Source organism: Desmodus rotundus, chromosome 10 (assembly GCF_022682495.2).
Source record: "Desmodus rotundus isolate HL8 chromosome 10, HLdesRot8A.1, whole genome shotgun sequence".
In the NCBI taxonomy this organism is placed as follows: Eukaryota; Metazoa; Chordata; class Mammalia; order Chiroptera; family Phyllostomidae; genus Desmodus; species Desmodus rotundus.
In genome coordinates this window covers 49,499,718-49,519,820 of record NC_071396.1, presented here as the reverse complement: position 1 = coordinate 49,519,820, position 20,103 = coordinate 49,499,718, and the positions used below count along the sequence as shown (strand labels likewise).

Here is a 20,103-nt window from a genome sequence, read left to right as displayed (position 1 = left end):
ACCTCTATTCTACTTTTCTGTCTCTATAATTTGCCTATTTTGAGTACCTCATGTAAGTGAAATCATAACATTGTCCTTTTGTATCTGGCTTATTTAGCATGTTTTCAAAGTTCATGTTATAGTGTGTATCGGAATTTCCTTCCTTTTTTCCCCATGAGAAACAGAACTGAATTGTGTCATTTCATGGGTGGGACTCAGGCACTTGGGGGTCTTAGTAGCTGCGCTGGGCAGCTGGAAGGAGCTTCTCCTCCTGCTTCCGTATCTTCCCTTTGAATTCTTCTAGCTCTTGGCACTGGTTCTCCTTAGGTGGCCACAGCTCCCTCTTTAGCTGTATGACGTCCTCAAACCACTGGGCCTGATTGGCAATCCACAACGTAGTCACAGGGAAGTGAGTTACAGTGGTATCTGAAACACATCCAATTTCACCCCCATTTCACTTCTTGGAGCCACTTGCATTTCCTTCCTTTTTAAGGCTCTTTATCCATTCATCTGTTTATGGATGTTTGGATTGTTACCACTTTTTGGCTTTTGTGAAGCCAAAAGTAATGCTGCTGTAAACATTAGTGTACAAGTATCTGTTTGAGCGCTACTTTTGATTCTTCTGGATATGTATATTGGAGTACAGTTGACCCTTGAACAGCACGGGTTTGAATTGCACGGGCCCACTTATATGTGGATTTTTTTTTTCCCACTAAATGCTATTCTCTGCCTTATGATTTTCTTTTCTCTAGCTTGCTTTGTTGTAAGAATATAGTATATGATGCATATATAAAATATATTTTAATCAGCTGCTTATGTTTTTGGTAAGGCTTTCAGTTAACAGTAGGCTATTAGTAGTTATATTTTGGGGGATTTTCAACTGAATGGGTGTCAGCACCCCTAATACTTGTGTTGTTCAGGGGTCAACTTTATATGCTTTGGGTTTATTCTGCATGATATGGTAATTCTGTGTTTAACTTTTTGAGCTACATCCAGCCTGTTTTCTTTTTCTTTTTTTTTTACTTTTTTTTGATATATTTATTGATTATGCTATTACAGTTGTTCCATTTCCGCCCCTTCACTCAACTCCATCCTGCCCACCCCCTTCCTCCCACATTCCCCCCCTATAGTTCATGTCCATGGGTCATACTTATAAGTTCTTTGGCTTCTACATTTCCTACACTATTCTTACCCTCCCCCTGTCTATTTTCCACCTATCATTTATGCTATTTATTCTCTGTACCTTTCCCCCCTCTCTCCCCCTCCCAATCCCCTATTGATAACCCTCCATGGGATCTCCATTTCTGTAGTTCTGTTTCTGTTCTAGTTGTTTGCTTAGTTTTGTTTTGTTTTGGTTTTAGGTGTGTTTGTTAATAACTGTGAGTTTGCTGTCATTTCTACTGTTCATATTTTTTAATCTTCTTTTTCTTAGATAAGTCCCTTTAACATTTCATATAATAATGGCTTGGTGATGATGAACTCCTTTAACTTGACCTTATCTGAGAAGCACTTTATCTGCCCTTTCATTCTAAATGATAGCTCTGCTGGATACAGTAATCTTGGATGTAGGCCCTTGCCTTTCATGACTTGGAATACTTGCCAGTCCCTTCTTGCCTGTAAGGTCTCTTTTGAGAAATCAGCTGACAGTCTTATGGGAACCCCTTTGTAGGTAACTGTGTCCTTATCTCTTGCTGCTTCTAAGATTCTCTCCTTATCTTTAATCTTGGCTAATGTAATGAGGATGTGCCTTGGTGTGTTCCTCCTTGGGTCCAGCTTCTTTGGGACTCTCTGAGCTTCCTGGACTTCCTGGAAGTCTATTTCCTTTGCCAGATTAGGGAAGTTCTCCTTCATTATTTGTTCCAATAAGTTTTCAATTTTTTGTTCTTCCTCTTCTCCTTCTGGCACCCCTATAATTCGGATGTTGGAACGTTTCAAGATGTCCTGGAGGTTCCTAAGCCTCTCCTCATTTTTTTGAATTCTTGTTTCTTTATTCTTTTCTGGTTGGATGTTTCTTTCTTCCTTCTGGTCCACACCATTGATTTGAGTTCCAGTTTCCTTTGCATCACTATTGGTTCCCTGTACATTTTCCTTTGTTTCTCTTAGCATAGGCTTCATTTTTTCATCTAGTTTTCGAACAAATTCAACCAAGTCTGTGAGCATCTTGATAACCAGTGTTTTGAACTGTGCATCTGATAGGCTGGCTATCTCTTCGTCGCTTAGTTGTATTTTTTTCTGGAGCTTTGAAGTGTTCTGTCATTTGGGCCATTTTTTTTTTTTTTTTGTCTTGGCGCTTCTGTTACTTAAAGGGGCGGAGCCTTAGGTGTTCCCTGGGGCTGGGCTGGGTAACGCTGGTCGCTGCGCTGTGACGCTGTATGTCGGGGACCGCCGGGAGGGAGCAATGGCGCCCGTTCCACTCTCCACCGGATTTCAGCCACTCCCTCGGCTACCCACAATCAAATTGGGCCCCTCTGGTGCTGGTTCCCGAGTGGGTGGGCTTGTGCACGCCCTAGGCCCCTGTGGGTCTCTCCAACAACCTCTCCTGTGAGGCTGGGAGTCTCCTGCTGCTGCCCCAACCCCCACGGGCATTTTCAGTCAGAGGTCTGAGGCTTTATTTCCCTGCGCTGGAGCCCTGGGTTGCACTGTCTGCTTCGCTCCCTGCCGTTCGTCCCAGTTTATCTGTGCGTGAGTGTGGGGCCGCGGGGTACTACCCACCGCTCTGCCTGCTCCACTCTCTGCCAGTCTGAGTCCAGCCCTCTCAGTTTATCTGTGCGGGAATGTGGGGCTGCAGGGTCTGCTAGTGGTCAGACTGCCTGTCCCGCTCATCCCACACTCCGCCAGTCTTGGTCCCGCCACAGCCACTCGAGTCCTCTCCGCCCTGGTGCCCGTCTCCGCCCCTCCTACCGGTCTGGATGAATGTTTATTTTCTATTTCCTTGGTGTCGGACTTCCTTGCTGTTCGATTCTCTGTCAGTTCTGGTTGTGCGAGGAGGCGCAGTGTATCTACCTACGCCGCCATCTTGGTTCTCCATCCAGCCTGTTTTCCAGGCTAGCTACATCTTTTACATTCCCATTTAGCAGTGCACAAGGGTTCCAACTTCTCCACATCCTCTCCTCCCCTCCAACAGTTGTTACTTTTCTTTTTTGTTTGTTGGCTTATTTGTTTGATCATAGCCATCCTAATGGGAGTGAAGTAGTATCTCATTGTGGTTTTGATTTATGTATTTTTAAGAGGTGGTGATATTGAACATCTTTTCATTTGTATCTTTAGAGAAATATCTTTTCAAGCCCTTTGCTCTTTTTTTTTTTTTAAGAAGTTCATAAAAAAGGATTTTACTTATATTTAGAGAGGGGAAGGGAGGGAGAAAGAGAGGGAGAGAAACATCAATGTGTGGTTGCCTCTCACACACCCCACTACTGGGGACCTGGCCTGTAACCCAGGCATGTGCCCTGACTCAGAATTGAACTGGTGACCCTTTGATTCTCAGGCTGGCACTCAATCCACTGAGCTACACCAGCCAGGGCTTTATCTCTTTATTTTTAAGCAGTTTTCAGAGAGATGTCTCATGTTTCCATCATTGCTCTTTTCAGGAATAAAAAAATAGAAAAATTTGAGTTATTTACTTATTCTTACAATATTTATGTTTGCTTTTTTTGTATCAAGTGGCTGTTCTGTACAGTTGAAGAGTAAAGGTAAAAATAAAACCAAAACCAGTTATTGAGATTGACGTAGGAGGTACTTAATACTTTTGGGGGGAGGGCAGCAGGGGAAGGTGCTTTGTGGTCCTAATTTGAAAAAAAATGCTAGTCACAGGGGATTATAAATTTGGAAAGGCAAAGGAGCTCAAATATATGATCAGATAAAATGAGAGAAGTTTTATGGGAAAAGCAGACCACATTATGTATTGTTGGTTGTAGAATCACTTGAAACTAATAATTTCAAAAGGTAAATTTTTTTCTGTTAGGGAGTATTCTAGTATTTGAATAAAGTGTTTTTTTTTTTTTTTTGGCAAGTACAGAATATTTAAGTGTTTTATGAATTACCTTTGTGTGGCCTCATACATTTCAATGAAAGTTTAAACAAAATTTTTAGTGATGACTTTAGTCTTATTGCCTGGAAGAGTATGAACCTAAAAGACAGCAAAAGTTAAAGTTCTAGTCACTAGTTCAGTGACTCTCTGAAATTTCTTTTGTCATTGTTACTCTTCTGAGAAAGGGAATGATGGTCCGCCATGCTTATCACAGGGGATGGTTGTGAGGATTAGTTGGACAGTCAGCTGGCAAGTACACCAGAAATGATCATCCGTTCAGATGCTGGCTCCTGCTGCTGTTTAGTGTTCACAACCGGAGAAACAAAGCTCTCACAGTTCTCAGTCTAGTGGGGAGGACAGATGCACAAACAAATACAGTCAGTGCTTTTTTTCCCACGTTCCAGCTTCCCCCCATTTTTCAGAGCAGTTTTTATACAAATCTGTACAAAAAGAGAAATGTGATTTCAAGGGATTCATTTGGCTAGAACAAGTTGTTTAATTACCCTTAGTACCCCTAACACAAAAAAATGAAGTGTGTTGTAGTTTTGTGTTAATGAGCAAGAAGAAATGGTAAGTCTTCTTAAGACCTTACTCATTAGTCTAAGGTAGGCCCTGGGTGTGCATGCTTTCAGGGGAGAAGAGGTGAAAGGTTACTAGAATAGAGGAGTCTTGAAGAGTTAACATTTGTCAAAATTGAGATTATACACCCACACATAACTGACAAGAATATTTTTTCTATTATGTATATAAAATTGTGTACTTTTAATTTTTAAAGAAGGATCAATCATTGTGCTAATGCCTAGTGGGAAGAACTAATTTAGCAGATACTCACTTTGACTTAATAGAATATCATGCTGAATTAGCAGACCAGTGACATTTCAGTGCATGTGGGGAAGGGAACCTATTGGGAGCCATCTGGCCATAGCACATTACAGGCTTACCCTATAATCAGGAGACAGGCATTTCAGCATGGCCTTTCTTCATACTTGCAAAAGTAGGATTAAACTCTTCCCTTTTTTTAAATGTACTTATGCCTTATCTATGTGGAACTCTAGATCTGTCTGACAGATATCTCCAGAGGTCATCCTTTGGGGAAATTTCTTTATCTAATCTTGGAGACTAACTCCAGGTGCCTCATGGTCTCCTTGACTTTTTGAGTCAGAATTGTGACTGGTTTCTAAGTAAATGTGAGTACTTTGTGCCTGTAATAGTGCTCATTTTAATGTTCTGGTTTCTTAAGACTTTCATTAGAAAGATTTGCAGTTAGATCCAGTGGCACATTCTAGCATCACCATTTACAAATTTTGAAGTTCAGCTGAGTGACTTCAAAATACATGTAAAAAGGGAATAGTGCCTGCTTCACAGCATTATTCTTGGTATGAGAAATAACTTGTAAAATGAGTGTAGATATTCCATAAATGATAGTTGCTTTCCCTTCTTGATTTGATTATCTTTGGTTATTGCTGGAAGTAGGTATGGCAGCTTTTAATCGCTGTAGGAGGTGCCCTGTCTTGTTAGTCGTCTTAACGTGGAATAGCCAACATTATTTGCTTCTCATTTATGTCTTTATTCAACACATATTTAAAAAACTAAATTATGTGCCAGGCATTGTGTGAAGCCTTTGGTGATACAAACATGGAATGACATGCTTCCTGCCTTCAAGGATCCTCTATTGAGATACAGACATACTTTTCAGTTATATGAGGTAATTGCTAAAAATGTGAGAGGTACATTAGGAGCAAAGGAGACTGTCTCAGGAAGTCAGGGAAGGTTTGACAGGAAGCTGGAGTTGAGACTTGAAGATCAGTGTAAGTTTGATGAACAAGGTGGGGCTGGTCGTGGTGTTGAGTTAGGGTTCTAAGTACAGAAAATAGTTACGTGAAAAACCTAGATGTGTGGACTGTGAACTTCAAGTAGTTAAGCATTTATTTCTGAATAGTAGCGTGAGATGGAGGAGTGGCAGGAAAGGAGAATTTACTGGTAGGTGAAGTACTTATGGACCATGCAATGGAGTTTAGAGTTTATCCTGTATGCCAGAGGTACTTAAAACTTTGTATGCATTTTAATCACCTGAAGAGTTTATTTCACATACAGGGGCCCAGTCTACGCTGTCATGGATGCTGGATTGAAGTTGTGTCTGTGCATTCTATATAGGGTGGGGCAAGAGTAGGCTTACAGTGGTTTGTATAGAAAATAATACAATAATTAATAAATAATAATACAAGAGTTACTGTGCGTTTTGCATACTCACAACTGTAAACCTACTTTGAATAAACCTGTCCCCATCTCCAGATGAATTTGGAGAATTAGTGTTCTGGGTCACTGGTCTTAAAAATGATGTGCTGGCACTTTGGATGGGCAGATGACCTAATTGAGTGTGTGTGTAGTATTAAAACTTGTTTCTACTTATTTTTAATCTTAAAATATTTTTGTATATGTTTATGATGTACATAATATGCTAGCATATTGTTTACTACTCTACTTTGGAAATACACATACATATATGAGGGCTGTGCTCATAGTTTTTTTCTGATAAAAAATTTGGAGATGAGGGTGCTAGGCAGTAGAAAAAAAATTAAGGAATTTTGTGTAGGAGAATTCAGGTTAGATTTTAATATTGAGGACATTGGTGAGGATAAGTGAGGGGACTTAGTCGCAGGGGATTTTATCTCCCTCTGGCTTTATTACTTTTCATTATAGTAGTTTGAAATCATAAAGGTTATAGAATAATTGACTGTGGCCATGAAACACTTGTGAGAGTCTGTTAAAATTAGGAAGGCTGTTTACCAATAGATTATCTCTAGGGGCAACCAATTTTTGCTGGAATACTTTGAATAAGAGAGGAATAATGAGCTGTCTTGAGGTTAATTGTTTTACATATAGTGAGTTGCAGTCTGAAAAATATGTGCTGTATCTAGTACCACAATTTGGCAAATGTAGCCCTACAAAATATGTGCAATTCCATTGTTTATTGTAGTTTTGTGAAATCACCATGGAGGAGGATTGTTCCCACACGTCGTATGTTAAAGTGCACACAGATGAACAAATCCTCAGGCATAGGGATAATAATTGTTGCAAGAAGTCCTTCATAGTTTTCTTTTTTTAAGGCAAAGAAGTTCCTAAGCTTTTGAGTTTTAAAGTTCTCTTCAATTTAAAAGCTTTCTACCAATGAATTGTTCATTATGCTTTGGTAAATTACTTGAGGGCAAAGTCATCATGCGTCTAATAATAGATTTAAATGACTTTGTGTTTTCCTGGTCAGATAGCATCTATGAACACTTGACAGATAAGGTTATGTGTTGTTTGAGACATATGTTCAGCCTTTCTGTTTGCTTGTGTACTGTTGAGGATCTCAGACAGATTAATGCCTTGTCAGTTTCCCAGGCCAGGAAGGAACCACAGATTTATTTAGCATATGGGCAACTTTTGTAGTACCATTCTTGTTCAGTCAGAATGAAAGAGGTGCCTTTTCCTTTGCTTCGGTGAACTGTTCAGAGCTCACTAATGAAAAGCTGAATGTATGGAGCAGGGCTAAAGTTATTTTCCTTAAGCTTTGTTTCACTGACTTAGAGTAAGATGCAGCAGCTGTCTACAAACTTAAATCTCTGTCCCCACAGTTTACCAACTTTATTGAGACCTAAGCTCCTTCTTGGCTTTTCTCTCTCTATACTAGTGATAGGGATTTTTTTTTTTTTTTTTTTTTTGTGACAGGGCTTTAGTAATTTTGAGGTAGCTCTTTTAAACTTCCCTCTGTAAATTCTATCCTATTTTGTCGAAAGCATTTTGGACAAAAGCGATGTTTCTTGTTTATTTCTATTGAGTTTGAAGGTAGAACCTTTTCACACAAAAATGATAATGTATCTAGGGAGATACTGCTGTTACCAAAGATTGTCTTATATGTAAAATGACAAAACTTTTTATTAGTATATTGCAGATCTGTTACTATTGTAGTGTTTTGTGAAATTATTTGCTTTGAAAAGACTCTAAACTGATGTCTAAAATTTATGTTTTTAGTGCAGCTTTAATCTCTTTTTCTTAGTTATACTTTATGGAAAATTAGGTAGTAATTTCTGGATATGCACAGAAGGGCCAAACAGGGTTGGTTCTTGAAATATGGTTAAAAGACATTTTTTATTTTTCTTTTGTGGGTGGAAAAGTATCATATTCTATAATAAAAATAGTTTGATATTAAATAGTTAATCTATTCAAGTGATGTGGTACTTTATTTTTGCAATTCTCTTTATTCAACTTTATTGAAGTATAGTTTATATATGATAGCATTCACCAATTTAAATTGTTCAGTTCTGTAAACTTTGACAAGTATATTAAGCAGTGTAACCTCTCCACTACCGCAATTGGGACATAGAACATTTCTGTCACTCCATAAAGTTCTCAGTGCTTTTTAGTTTTCTCATTAGTGAAATGGATATAACGAGAGTATCCACTTCCATAGGATTGTTTTAAGGATTAAATGAGTTAATACATTTAAAGTCCTTAAAATAGTTCCCGACATATTGTAAGAGCTTAGTTAATGCTATCTCCTTTTATCTATAGTATTGATGTTGGTGTTCTACCCTTTTTTACTAATTGTATTAGGTTGTGCAACTTAGATTCTATGATATTAAGAAAGGTATTGCTGTCATACATAAATGCAGAAGTTCCTTGAGCCTTGGCAGAATTCAGGTTGATAGCTGGTATACGAAGGTACACATTCCTGAATGTATCCATCAGCCAGCTTTATTGATAATTGGTATTTAATTGCATTACTTTTATCACTCTTGTTTCATAGTAAAGTATGTGAAGTGAAACTCAAGAGTTTTTATTTTGTCAATACCACCATGCTAGGCAACTGTCACTTGTACTTAAAATGATTTTCTTGGTGGCTTTTTTCCTGTTTTGATTTATAATAAAATTATGATTTTGGAAGTTGTTGGTTATTTTGAAAGTCTATACACTGTATCCTCTTTGTCAAGTCTATTTTTTAAAAGATTTTATTCATTTATTTTTAGAGAGGGGAAGGGAAGGAGAAATTGAGGAAGAGAAACATCAGTGTGTGGTTGCCTCTCACTCATCCCGTTAGTGCGGGGTGGGGAGATGGGGGGAGGGGACCTGGCCCACAACCCAGGCATATGCCCCGACTGGGAAACGAACCAGTGAACCTTTGGTTTACAGGTCTGTGCTCAATCCACTGAGCCACACCAGCTTGGGCTTTGTCAAGCCTTTAAACTGCTTTTGTGTGTGTGTGTGTGTGTGTATATTTTATTGATCCTGTCAAGACATTTCATCAGATTTCTTTAGGATATTTTTCTGTGGTACCAGCTGCTATTTTTTTTTCCCCTTTTTGGGGAATTGGATATTGTAGTTTAGATTTTTCATTAGTTTTCTGGAGCTATACCATGACAGATTACTACAAATGTGGTGACTCTAAAACAATAGAAGTTTTTCTCCCACAGTTTGAGAGGCCAGTCTACAGTCAAGTTGTGGGTGGGGCCGTGCCTCTTCTAAAGGTTTTAGGTGAGAATCCTTTCCTCTTTTAGCTTCCTGTGGCTCTCAGTGTTTCTTGTCTTGTGACTGCCTAACTGTTATTTTCTTCCTCTCTTCGTATGGCCTTCTCACTCATGGTGTGTGTCTTGTCATTTTATAAGGACGCCAGTCATTGGACTTAGGACTCACCCTAAATCTAGGGTGATTTTGTTTTGAGATACTTAATATACAGAGATCTTGTTTCCAAATAAGGTCACATAAGATTTTGGGGGAATATTATTCAACTCACTGCATATATGAAGGGAATATTTACATGATTTAAGCTCTGGAAAGAGGTGGGAAGCAGGACTAACTAATGTCAAAAACTATTTTGCAGTCTGCAGAAATGTTATTTTGGGCTGCTCCCGTCTGAATGCCCCAGCAGTATGCTCTTAGATAGAGATCTCAAGTGAATAATCATTGGCTAGTAAGTACCTTTAAGCAAGCTAGGAATAAATGACGACCTAAGATGTATATAAGATTTTGTGGTCAGATTGAGTGATAAAATGTGAGATTCTGTGATACTTTACAAGTTGTGAAAATTTACTTAGAGTGATAGTTTAATGATTAAGAGCAAGGACTTTTAACAGTCAGAATTTAAATTCAGTTCAAACTCTCTGGGTTCAAATTCTGACTCTGACCCTTAAAAGTTGGGATTACGGTGGGTAAATTGGTAAACCTCTATGCAGTGTCTCATTAAAATGAGGGTTAAGATGATAATAATACCTTAGTCCTGGGTAGCTCAGTTGGTTGGAGTATGGTCCTGTACACCGAAAAGGTTGCAGGTTTGATCCCTCGTTGGGCTGCTTACCAAAGGCAACTGACTGATGTTTCTCTAAAGTCCGTAGACATTTCCACAGGTGAGGGTTAAATAAATAATAATACCTTATCAGTACAGGTAAAGTGCATGAACTGCCTGGCACATAATAACTGCTCATTTAATATTAGCTGCTGTTGTTTTCATTGCTGTCATCGATGTTCTTCAGGAGAAAAACTCAACAGCTGAAAAATTTATGCCTTTGTGTTCCTAGTAGTGAAGATGAATTTGTACTGATGAATTCATAGATTCCTACCCCAACACTGCCGTGGGAAGATGCTTTTCCGATTGTCTAGTTAGAGGCTGGGAGTAATGGAGAACACAGGATGAGATAACTGGGTTTTGGTCTCACTAGCAAGACACTAAATGAGTAGCCATTTTAGTGATACATATAGAGCTTTCCCTTGACAGACTCTTCCAATGAGTTTTTACTGTACACTGAGCAGGTCTCCTCCCTTTTCTTTATGTCATGATGGTATCAGCCTGAATTTTAATGTTAAGTTCTTTAAACATCTTGTCCCTGAAGTTAACCTCTCTGAAGGATCTTACATATAATTGGCCCATTGTATCTGTGCATCCTTCATCCATGGATTCAGCCCAGGGGCAGGTGGAAGATACTTGGGGGGGGAAAGCTTGTTGTTGCTGATGTGTACTATTAGGCATGCACACACTTTTTTTTCTTGTCATTCCCTAAGCAATATAATGTAACAACTATATACATAGCATTTACATTATATTAAGAATTATAAATAATTTAGAGGCGATTTAAAGTATAGGGAGGATGTGCATAGGTTATATGCAAATACTATACTATTTTATACAGGGTATTTGAAAATCTTCAGATTTGGTTTCTGAGGAGGGTCTTATAACCAGTCCCCTCGGATACTACAGGAAGAATGATTGTAACTTTGAAGTTGTTTTTCAGATGAATAGACTGTATGTTTTAGCAGGCATTTTAGGATGTTTTGGAAGTAATCATCTACTAAGGGTTTGTTGTGGGAATGTAGTTTTCCTTCCCCTCAGTTTTTAATATTCCTTCTAGAGGTATGTGTACTAAGATTTTTTTAAAAACTGCACCAAATGATAATACTGTTCTGCTTTTCTGCTTACCTGAACCCTGAACTTTCTTAAGCAGAATGTCGCAATGCAATTTACTCAGCTTATTAAAAGATTTTTAAAGTAGATTACAAGAATTCACAGATGATTAAACATATTGCCAAACATGCTTTTACCTTCTTTCCCTCTCTCTCCAGCCTGTTTGCTGGTCCTTTAACATTATGCAAGGAAAAGAATGGAAAATGATTCTCTGTGTATTATATGCATGTACTGTAATTTGCTGTATATAATGCATACTTTTTTGCCCAAATTTTTGAGGGAAAAATGAGAATGTGCATTATACATGAGTAGTACTAATTCTGTATCTATATAAATGCCTTTCATTCTTTTATTTATGCTTATGTGTTAAAAAGTGTAACTGTAGAAAGCAATAACAATATCCATATGTTCAAAAATAAATGCTAAAATTCCTTTGTAATACCAAAAACAAGTATCTAAGTATAAGTAAATAAAAAATTGAGTTAAAAAATTAAAACAAAATATTTTTCCCCCTGAAGGTTTGGACCAAAAACGTGAGTGCATATTATACATGGCAAAATATGGTATTATCTCATTGAAACTTAATAGGTGTGTTGGTATTTATTTTATGTAAGGAAACCCAGGCTTAGGGACATGGAAGTTGTTCAGGGTCACATCTGCAGAATGGTGGAGGTGATATTGAGTGCATGCCCTTCTGCTTCTGTTAACTGTTCCTTTCCAACATGTGCTATTTATTGCCTTTCCAAATCGGGAAGCTCAGACAACTAGTTCTTGCTAACAAAATATTTGTTGTATCAAAGGAAAAGAAAAAAGTATATAAGTGAAGTTCCAAGCTTAAAATTATATCTTCTATTCTTCGATCTGAAGATGTTTCCATGTTTTGTTCTGAGTATAGGAGGATGGAATGGAACTGAGTGGGGGGCAAATGATGGGTCCATTGCGGAAAATAGATTATTTGAATAGTATAATCCCTGAAGATTTGTACTATCAAAGATTCTCCTGTGCAATTCCATTATTTATTTTTGGCAGAAAGATTCTTACCTTGATTAGCCATCATAGTTCTAAGATGTGTGCAAGATTTTGCTTCTAAATAGGTCATAGACATTTTTTAGGCAGAAGAATGCTTTTCATATAGGCACCTTCCTAAGTGAACTTTACTGCTTATTCTGGTCTCTCTTCATAGTTAAAAGATGTGGGAAATTAAAAGAATTGTTTTTTTTTCCCCCCTCTAGATTAACTGCTGAAGTACTGATCAAGTTCTGCGTTTCTTCAATGAGGAACTACAGGCTGATCTTCTGTCATAATCTCAAACAGCCATAAATGACAAATGAATGCTTGCTCAGTGAGGGTAGCTGGTGCAGAATCCGTTTTTTAAACTTAGGTGTTTAAGTACTCAAAGGTAAGTTTTCAAGATGGTAATTATCCCGTGCTGTATGAATTCACAGAGATTTTGGCGTTTACCTCCTATTACTGATTATTAATTTGAGGTTTCGTAGTCATTAGCTGGCTCCAGATGTGCTGAAGAATGGATCTTCCTTGTTTAAAACTATTTAAATTTATGGCTTTTTGCTGTCCCCCTAAGTTAATGTCTACTGTTCTCATAAGTTGGATGGATTTGTTTCCCAGTCATGTTGTGACACTCTCTTAATCCAGTGGGTGCATCTATTTTACATGTGGACCTTATTTTTGTAAAAATTTCAGATTAATTTTTTTGCTCTGTTGTCTTTCTCTTGTAGTGCAAAAGGAGTTGTTTCTGTGGAGTGTTGAAAACTCACTTTTTGTCATTTTGTTCATTATCAACTTTTGAAAGATTTTTTCTTTCTTTTAAATATCCTTTCCTACATAAAGTTATATGTTTATTTTAGAAAGTGAATTTTTGGGGGGGATTATGTTTTGATGCTGCAGATATTGGAAACATTGTTTTCTCCGCCTGCTTCTTTACTGATCACAATTCCTACAAAGTTAAGACAGATGGCTTAGTTCTTCTGAACTAGACTGGCTGTGCAGATTTTATTTTGAATAATTATGAAACAGGATTGATAAAAAAAGTATTCTCATTGAGAGTTGATGTTACGAACTGAAAAATTTCCTTTGTTTATAAAGACATATTATGGCTGCTCTGTCATGTAGAAAAAAGAACTGGTTAATCTTGTTTGTATTAGCCCCCTGTTTATAAAGTGCTTTTTAGCCTATCACATTGTAAAAGTGATTCTTTCCTATTTGGGTACTTATGAATGGAGGGATTAGATGAGCTTCATATAACAGAATCCAGAAATGATTCAGTTGGCTTTTTTCCTGTGTCATTAATAAACTTGGTCAGTAAGGGTCTCCTTGGAGCCAGATTTGCCCCTTAATTTGTCTTTGGACATTTATGTCCTTTGCTAAGTTTAATGATCAGTTTTGCCATTGTTTGATAAATACGCAAGCGCTAAATGGAGTATTCAGAACTAACCCTACGCATTAGAAAATGCGTAGATGATTGTATTGAACTTTATTTGTAGAGTACACTATGAGCCTGATAAACTGGAACATATTTAATAGATGAGAACACACTGAGGTGTATAGCCTTTTCCTTTACTGTATTTAGTCATATTGCCACAGGTTAATCATTGTAGTCTTTTTTGTTGTTGTTGTTTTTCATTTGGCAGAAAAGACAGCTTTGATTTCTGGCTGCAAAAAAGATATGAGGAAGAGCTCCTCCCCTTCCTTGAGTAACTGCAACTCCGTTCTTGCTAACAAAATATTTGGAATTCCACTTGATGAGCTGCAGCAGGGAGGACATCCAGACAATGAGGTTCCGTTCATAGTCCGCCACGTTGTGGACTATATTGAGGAACATGGTATACATTTCCTTACTTTGAGGGCTAGCCTTTGTTTTAATAAACACAACTTATCCTTTTTGACCTTGGACTTTTTTTTTAAAGCATGGAAAATCCAAAATATAGTAAGGAAAAACAATAGAAATTCTTTTTTTTATGTTTTAGTGTATTTTATACTCAGAAATGCCTAGCATAGAGCACTTCTTAGTGGGGGGGAGGGAATAGGATTCTTTTTAATGGATAATAGGGGGTGGGATAAAATAGAATATCCCTCAGGACAGAGTTAGTATGTTTCTAGATGTATAGTTGGAGGTATAATTGGAAGGTGTTTAGCCCAGTCAGGGGAGCCAAGAATGGCTTTCCAAAACTGTGAATATTTTAAGTTGATTGGAGAATGAATATATAACCAAGTAATTGAAGTTGAAGCTTATTTAATTTTGGCTTGAACTAATGTAGGAGGTCTGGAGCAACAAGGACTTTTCCAAGTCAATGGAAATGCTGAGACAGTGGAGTGGCTTCGGCAGAGATACGACAGTGGAGAAGAAGTGGATTTGGTTAAGGAAGCAGATGTTCCCTCAGCTATTAGTCTTCTTAGGTTTTTCCTTCAAGAACTTCCTGAACCTGTTATCCCTGGCAGTTTGCATATTCACTTGATGCAGCTTTCTCAAGGTAACAAAATTTGATTCTTATCAATAAATCATTGAAGATTAGTTTCAAAACCCTTACCTTTTAGAAATCTTGACATAATGGTAATTGTAGTATGATGATTCTGAGATTATTTCTTACGTTCGCATTTGTAAAACATAAGGTCTTTGAGGCTCTGTGGTCTCGTCAAGGAATGGCAACTTATTAAATTCCTGTGGTACTGTTTATTTGTTATAATTGATCAAAGGTACAGGATTCAAAGGAAGAAAGGCAGGAGATAAGAACAAGGAGTAGGAAGGTAGGGAAAGAAGGAACAATAGCAACAACAAAAATACATATACAGTGATGTGTGTGGCAGAGTGTCCAATAATAGCCAGTGGGATTGCTTAGTGGTGATGTTACTATAGGATATTTATCCCTGGTTCAATAGGACTTCCTAGCAGAAACCAGAACACAGTGTTGATTCTAGGTTTAAAATATAACTAAAGCTTGTTCTTGGACACCTGCCTGAAGGAAATAAAATATCAAATTGATCATCAGTCCCCCAGCTAAATAAAGAAAAAAATTGCTCTTGTTGGGTTACTTTTTTGGTGGTGACTAAAAGTAGGACCCAGCTGGAATGGAATTAGGGACAAGAAATGTAAAGGTACGGGTAGGCAGAAGGGCAAAAGAGCCAACAAGTGAGGAAATGTTTGTGTTCCTAGAGCCAGATGGTATTTTTGTATATGTAATGAGTGACATGTTTCATTATAGAAGAAACTTTATAAAGGTGACAATATTTATTGAAATTTTAAATTATTCTGGCTTTTCTCTTTGTATTAATGGAATCTTTTTAATTTTTTGAATTGGGGCTTCTAGAGAAATTCTGTGATGTTAAGAAATTAGAGCCCTTGGCTGTGTGGCTCAGTTGGTTGGAGCATTGTCCTGTGGACTGAAAGGTTGTGGGTTCGATCCCTGGTCGGGGCATGTGTGAGAAGACAGCCGATTGGTTTCTCTCACATCCTCACATTGATGTTTCTCTCTCTTTCCCCCTACCCTATCCCTCCCTCCCTCTCTCTCTTAAAAAAGCAATGAAAAAAAATGTCCTTGAGTGAGGATTAAAAAAAATATATAAATATTTCCTTAATGAAGGACATTTTATAATAAGTTTGTGTGTGTTCTTAAGCATTATGTACTCAGAAAAGGAGGATTTCATTTGGGAGTATCTCCTTCAGTTCACAGGCTGACACTGGTGTGACATTTTGCCACACCAGCCAGGGCAAAATACTACATTTTGTTTTGTTTTGTTTTGTTTTGAATCTATCCCTCCCTCCCTCCCTCCTTCCCTTCTTTTTTAAATAAGGTGTTTTTCATTTATGTTTGTTTGTTTGGTTTTAAAGATTTTATTTTATTTATTTGGAGCAGGGGGGCAGGTGGAGGGAGAAAGAGAAGCATCAATAGGTTGACTCTCACAGGCCCCAACTGAGGTCCTGGCCCACAGCCCAGGCATGTGCATTGACTAGAAATTGACCAGTGACCTTTCAGTTTGCAGGTCTGTGCCCAGTCCACTAAGCCACACCATCCAGGGCTGAGTTTACTTCTTCATTTTCTTGTAGGGGTTTTATTCATTTGTTTATTTATTTAAACATCAATTTGTTGTTTCACTTATTTATGTCTTTATTGGTTTATTCTTGTATGTGCCCTGACCAGGGAGTGAACCTGAGCTATGTGTCTTCTTGTAGGGTTTTTTCCCCCAAATGTTTGTATTGAGTTGCTTAATGAGCATTTTGCTGCCATTAAATATGTAATTAAAATGATTTGTTAGAATTTTCTGAGCTTTTTTTATGACTCTAAAGCCATTCTTTTTGTTTATAGTGATTGGGCTTTATGTTCCCTGTATTAGCTGAATTATAGACAACTCTTTTTTTTTTTTAATATATTTATTGATTATGCTATTACAGTTGTCCCATTTCCCCCCCCACTCCACTCCATCCTGCCCACCCCCCTCCCTCCCACATTCCCCACCCCATAGTTCATGTCCGTGGGTCATACTTATAAGTTCTTTGGCTTCTACATTTCCTACACTATTTTTGCCCTCCCCCTGTCTATTTTCCACCTATCATCTATGCTACTTATTCTCTGTACCTTTACCCCCCTCTCCCCCTCCCACTCCCTTATTGACAACCCTCATGTTCTAGTTGTTTGCCTAGTTTGCTCTCGTTTTTGTTTTATGTGTGGTCATTAATAACTGTGAGTTTGCTGTCATTTTTACTGTTCCTATTTTTGATCTTCTTTTTCTTAGGTAACTCCCTTTAACATTTCATATAATAAGGGCTTGGTGATGATGAGCTTCTTTAACTTGACCTTATCTGAGAAGCACTTTATCTTCCCTTCCATTCTAAATGATAGCTTTGCTGGATACAGTAATCTTGGATGTAGGTCCTTGCGTTTCATCTTGGGTAATGTAATGATGATGTGCCTTGGTGTGTTCCTCCTTGGGTCCAGCTTCTTTGGGACTCTCTGAGCTTCCTGGACTTCCTGGAAGTCTATTTCCTTTGCCAGATGAGGGAAATTCTCCTTCATTATTTGTTCAAAGAAGTTTTCAATTTTTTGTTCTTCCTCTTCTCCTTCTGGCACCCCTAGAATTTGGGTGTTGGAACATTTCAAGGTGTCCTGGAGGTTCCTAAGCCTCTCCTCATTTTTCTGAGTTCTTGTTTCTTCATTCTTTTCTGGTTGGATGTTTGTTTCTTCCTTGTGGTCCATACCATTGATTGAGTCCCAGTTTCCTTCTCGTCACTATTGGTTCCCTGTACATTTTCCTTTGTTTCTCTTAGCATAGGCTTCATTTTTTTCATCTGTTTTTCGAACAGATTCAACCAAGTCTGTGAGCATATTGATAACCAGTGCTTTGAACTGTGCATCCGATAGGTTGGCTATCTCTTCCTCGCTTAGTTGTATTTTTTTCTGGAGCTTTGAAGTGTTCTGTCATTTGGGTCATTTTTTGTTTATTTGTTTGTCTTGGCGCGTCTGTTACTTTAAGGGGCGGAGCCTTAGGTGTTCACCAGGGCAGGGTAATGCTGGTCGCTGCGCTGTGACGCTGTACATGGGGGAGGGGCCGAGTGGGAGCAATGGCGCCCGCCTCACTCTCCTCCGGCTTTCAATCTTTCACTCCGATACCCACAATCAAACTGGGCCACTCTGGTGCTGGTTCCCGAGCAAGTGGGCCTGTGCACACTCTAGGCCCCTGTGGGTCTCTCCAACAACCTCTCCTGTGAGGCTGGGAGTCCCCTGCTGCCGCCCCAACCCCCAGGGGCGCTTTCAATCAGAGGTTTGAGGCTTTATTTCCCCGATCTGGAGCCCTGGGTTGCGCAGCGGTCTGCTTTGCTCCCTGCCGTTTGTCCGGTTTATCTGTGAGCGAATGTGGGGACGTGGGGTGCTACCCGCCACTCTGCCTGCCCCACTCTCCACCACTCTGAGTCCGGCCCTCTGGGTTTATCTGTGCAAATGTGGGGCCGCAGGGTCTGCTAGTGCTCGGACTGCCTGCGCCATTTGTCCCACACTCTGCCAGTCTCAGTCCCGCCACAGCCACGCGAGTCCCCTCCACCCCGGTGCCCGTCTCCGCCCCTCCTGCCAGTCTGGATGAATGTTTATTTTCTATTTCCTTGGTGTCGGTCCCCCTTGCTGTTCAATTCTCTGTCAGTTCTGGTTGTGGGAGGAGGCGCAGTGTGTCTACCTACGCCGCCATCTTGGTTCCTCCTAGACAACTCTTTAAAGTTCCAAGAAGCAGATAATCTTTAGGTCTTGAATGAAAATTTATAAAAGGATTATTGTTATGAGACTTAATGGTAATAAGTCATTGACTCATGGAGACTGTCAGAAACTTTTTATCACTAGGATTGTCATTTTGATTGTATTCATTTAAAAGTATGACAGCATCAGTACTACGTTATCTATCATTCAAGGAATTAGAAAATGCATCTAATTAATTTTCTTTTAAAAAAGATTTTATTTATTTATTTTTAGAGAGGGGGAAGGTAGGGGGAAAGAGAGGGAAAGACATTAATGCAAGAGAGAAACATCAATTGGTTGGCTCTTGTATGTGCCTCAACCAGGGACTGACCCTGCAACCCAGGCATGTGCCCTGACTAGGGATCAAACTAATGACCTTTCACTTTGTGGGATGACGCCCAACTAACTGAGCCACACCAGTCAGGGCTGACTAAATAATTTTGAATGAATTTAGTGCGCACAAGTGCTTGTGGTCTACAATGCTTGTGGTGTACATGCACACGCAACCATTATATATGCACCCATTCTTTAATAGCTGTGTAGGTGGGTGTGGCAGTACTTGCATGGTGATAATGGCATTTCTGTTGTAATATAATGTATTTTATTTTGTTTATCCTTGGGCCAGTTTTTTGGGGAAGGTGTCTGGATCTCTATACTAAGATTCCCCTCACCATTTATTATATATAAATATTGTAGTTAATATTTTAACTGACATTCACAAGTACATGAGATTATTGTTTTGAAGATCATGGGGGAACATTGTTGCAGTCGCATTTAAGTTAGTGCTTTTTCTTTAAGATTTTATTTATTTATTTCTAGAGAGAGGGGAAGGGACGGAGACAGAGAGGGAGAGAAACATCAATGTGTGCTTGCCTCTCGCGCGTCCCCTGCTGGGGACCTGGCCCGCAACCCAGACATGTGCCCTTTTTGGGAATTGAACCCAGGACCCTTTGGTTTGTAGGCACCTTTGATTTGCAAGCTGGCACTCAGTCCACTGAGCCACACCAGCCAGGGCTAAGTTAGTGTTTTTAAAGAGTGGTTTTATTTTCTGTGATAGCAGTACACTGCAGTGTGGCATTTCTGGCGTGATTAGATCTTTTATTTAAACCAGGATTTCATGCCCTGGCCGGTTAGCTCAGTTGGTTAGAGCATTGTCCCAATACACTAAGTTTGTGGGTTTGATCCCTAGTCAGGGCACATACAAGAATGAATCATTGAGTACATAAATGGGTGGAACAGCAAATCAAAGTTCGTCTCCCACCCCCCAAATCAATATATAAGAAAAATAATTAAAAAAAAAAAAAAGGATTTCACAACCTTGGCACTGTTGATATTTTGGGCTACATAGTTCTCTATTACAGGGGACTGTCCTGTGAATTGGAGGACGTTTGGCAGGATCCCTAGCCTCTACTCACTAGATTCCACTAGTA

General features: G+C 38.9%; 2 protein-coding genes across 9 annotated transcripts in view; one reads left to right on the top strand and one right to left on the bottom strand.

Moving 5' to 3' along the window:
- The window catches only part of FAM13B (family with sequence similarity 13 member B), a 70,747-nt gene that overhangs the window by 1,804 nt on the left and 48,840 nt on the right, over positions 1-20,103 (top strand). For 6 of the 8 annotated variants that reach the window (XM_045183895.2, XM_045183893.2, XM_045183894.2 and 3 more), the window contains exons 2-4: positions 12,674-12,840; positions 14,090-14,281; positions 14,717-14,929. In XM_045183895.2, the coding sequence (XP_045039830.2) occupies positions 14,125-14,281; positions 14,717-14,929 (370 nt within the window). In that variant the 5' untranslated portion in view covers positions 12,674-12,840; positions 14,090-14,124. The remainder of the gene's footprint in view (positions 1-12,673; positions 12,841-14,089; positions 14,282-14,716; positions 14,930-20,103) is intronic. The other 2 variants (XM_071219489.1, XM_045183896.2) reach the window with 1 other exon arrangement.
- On the bottom strand, positions 212-625 carry LOC112318041 (protein PET100 homolog, mitochondrial-like). The gene is given in 2 exon segments (XM_053912240.1): positions 212-390; positions 393-625. Coding segments are annotated over 2 exon segments (243 nt in total). The 5' UTR covers positions 457-625.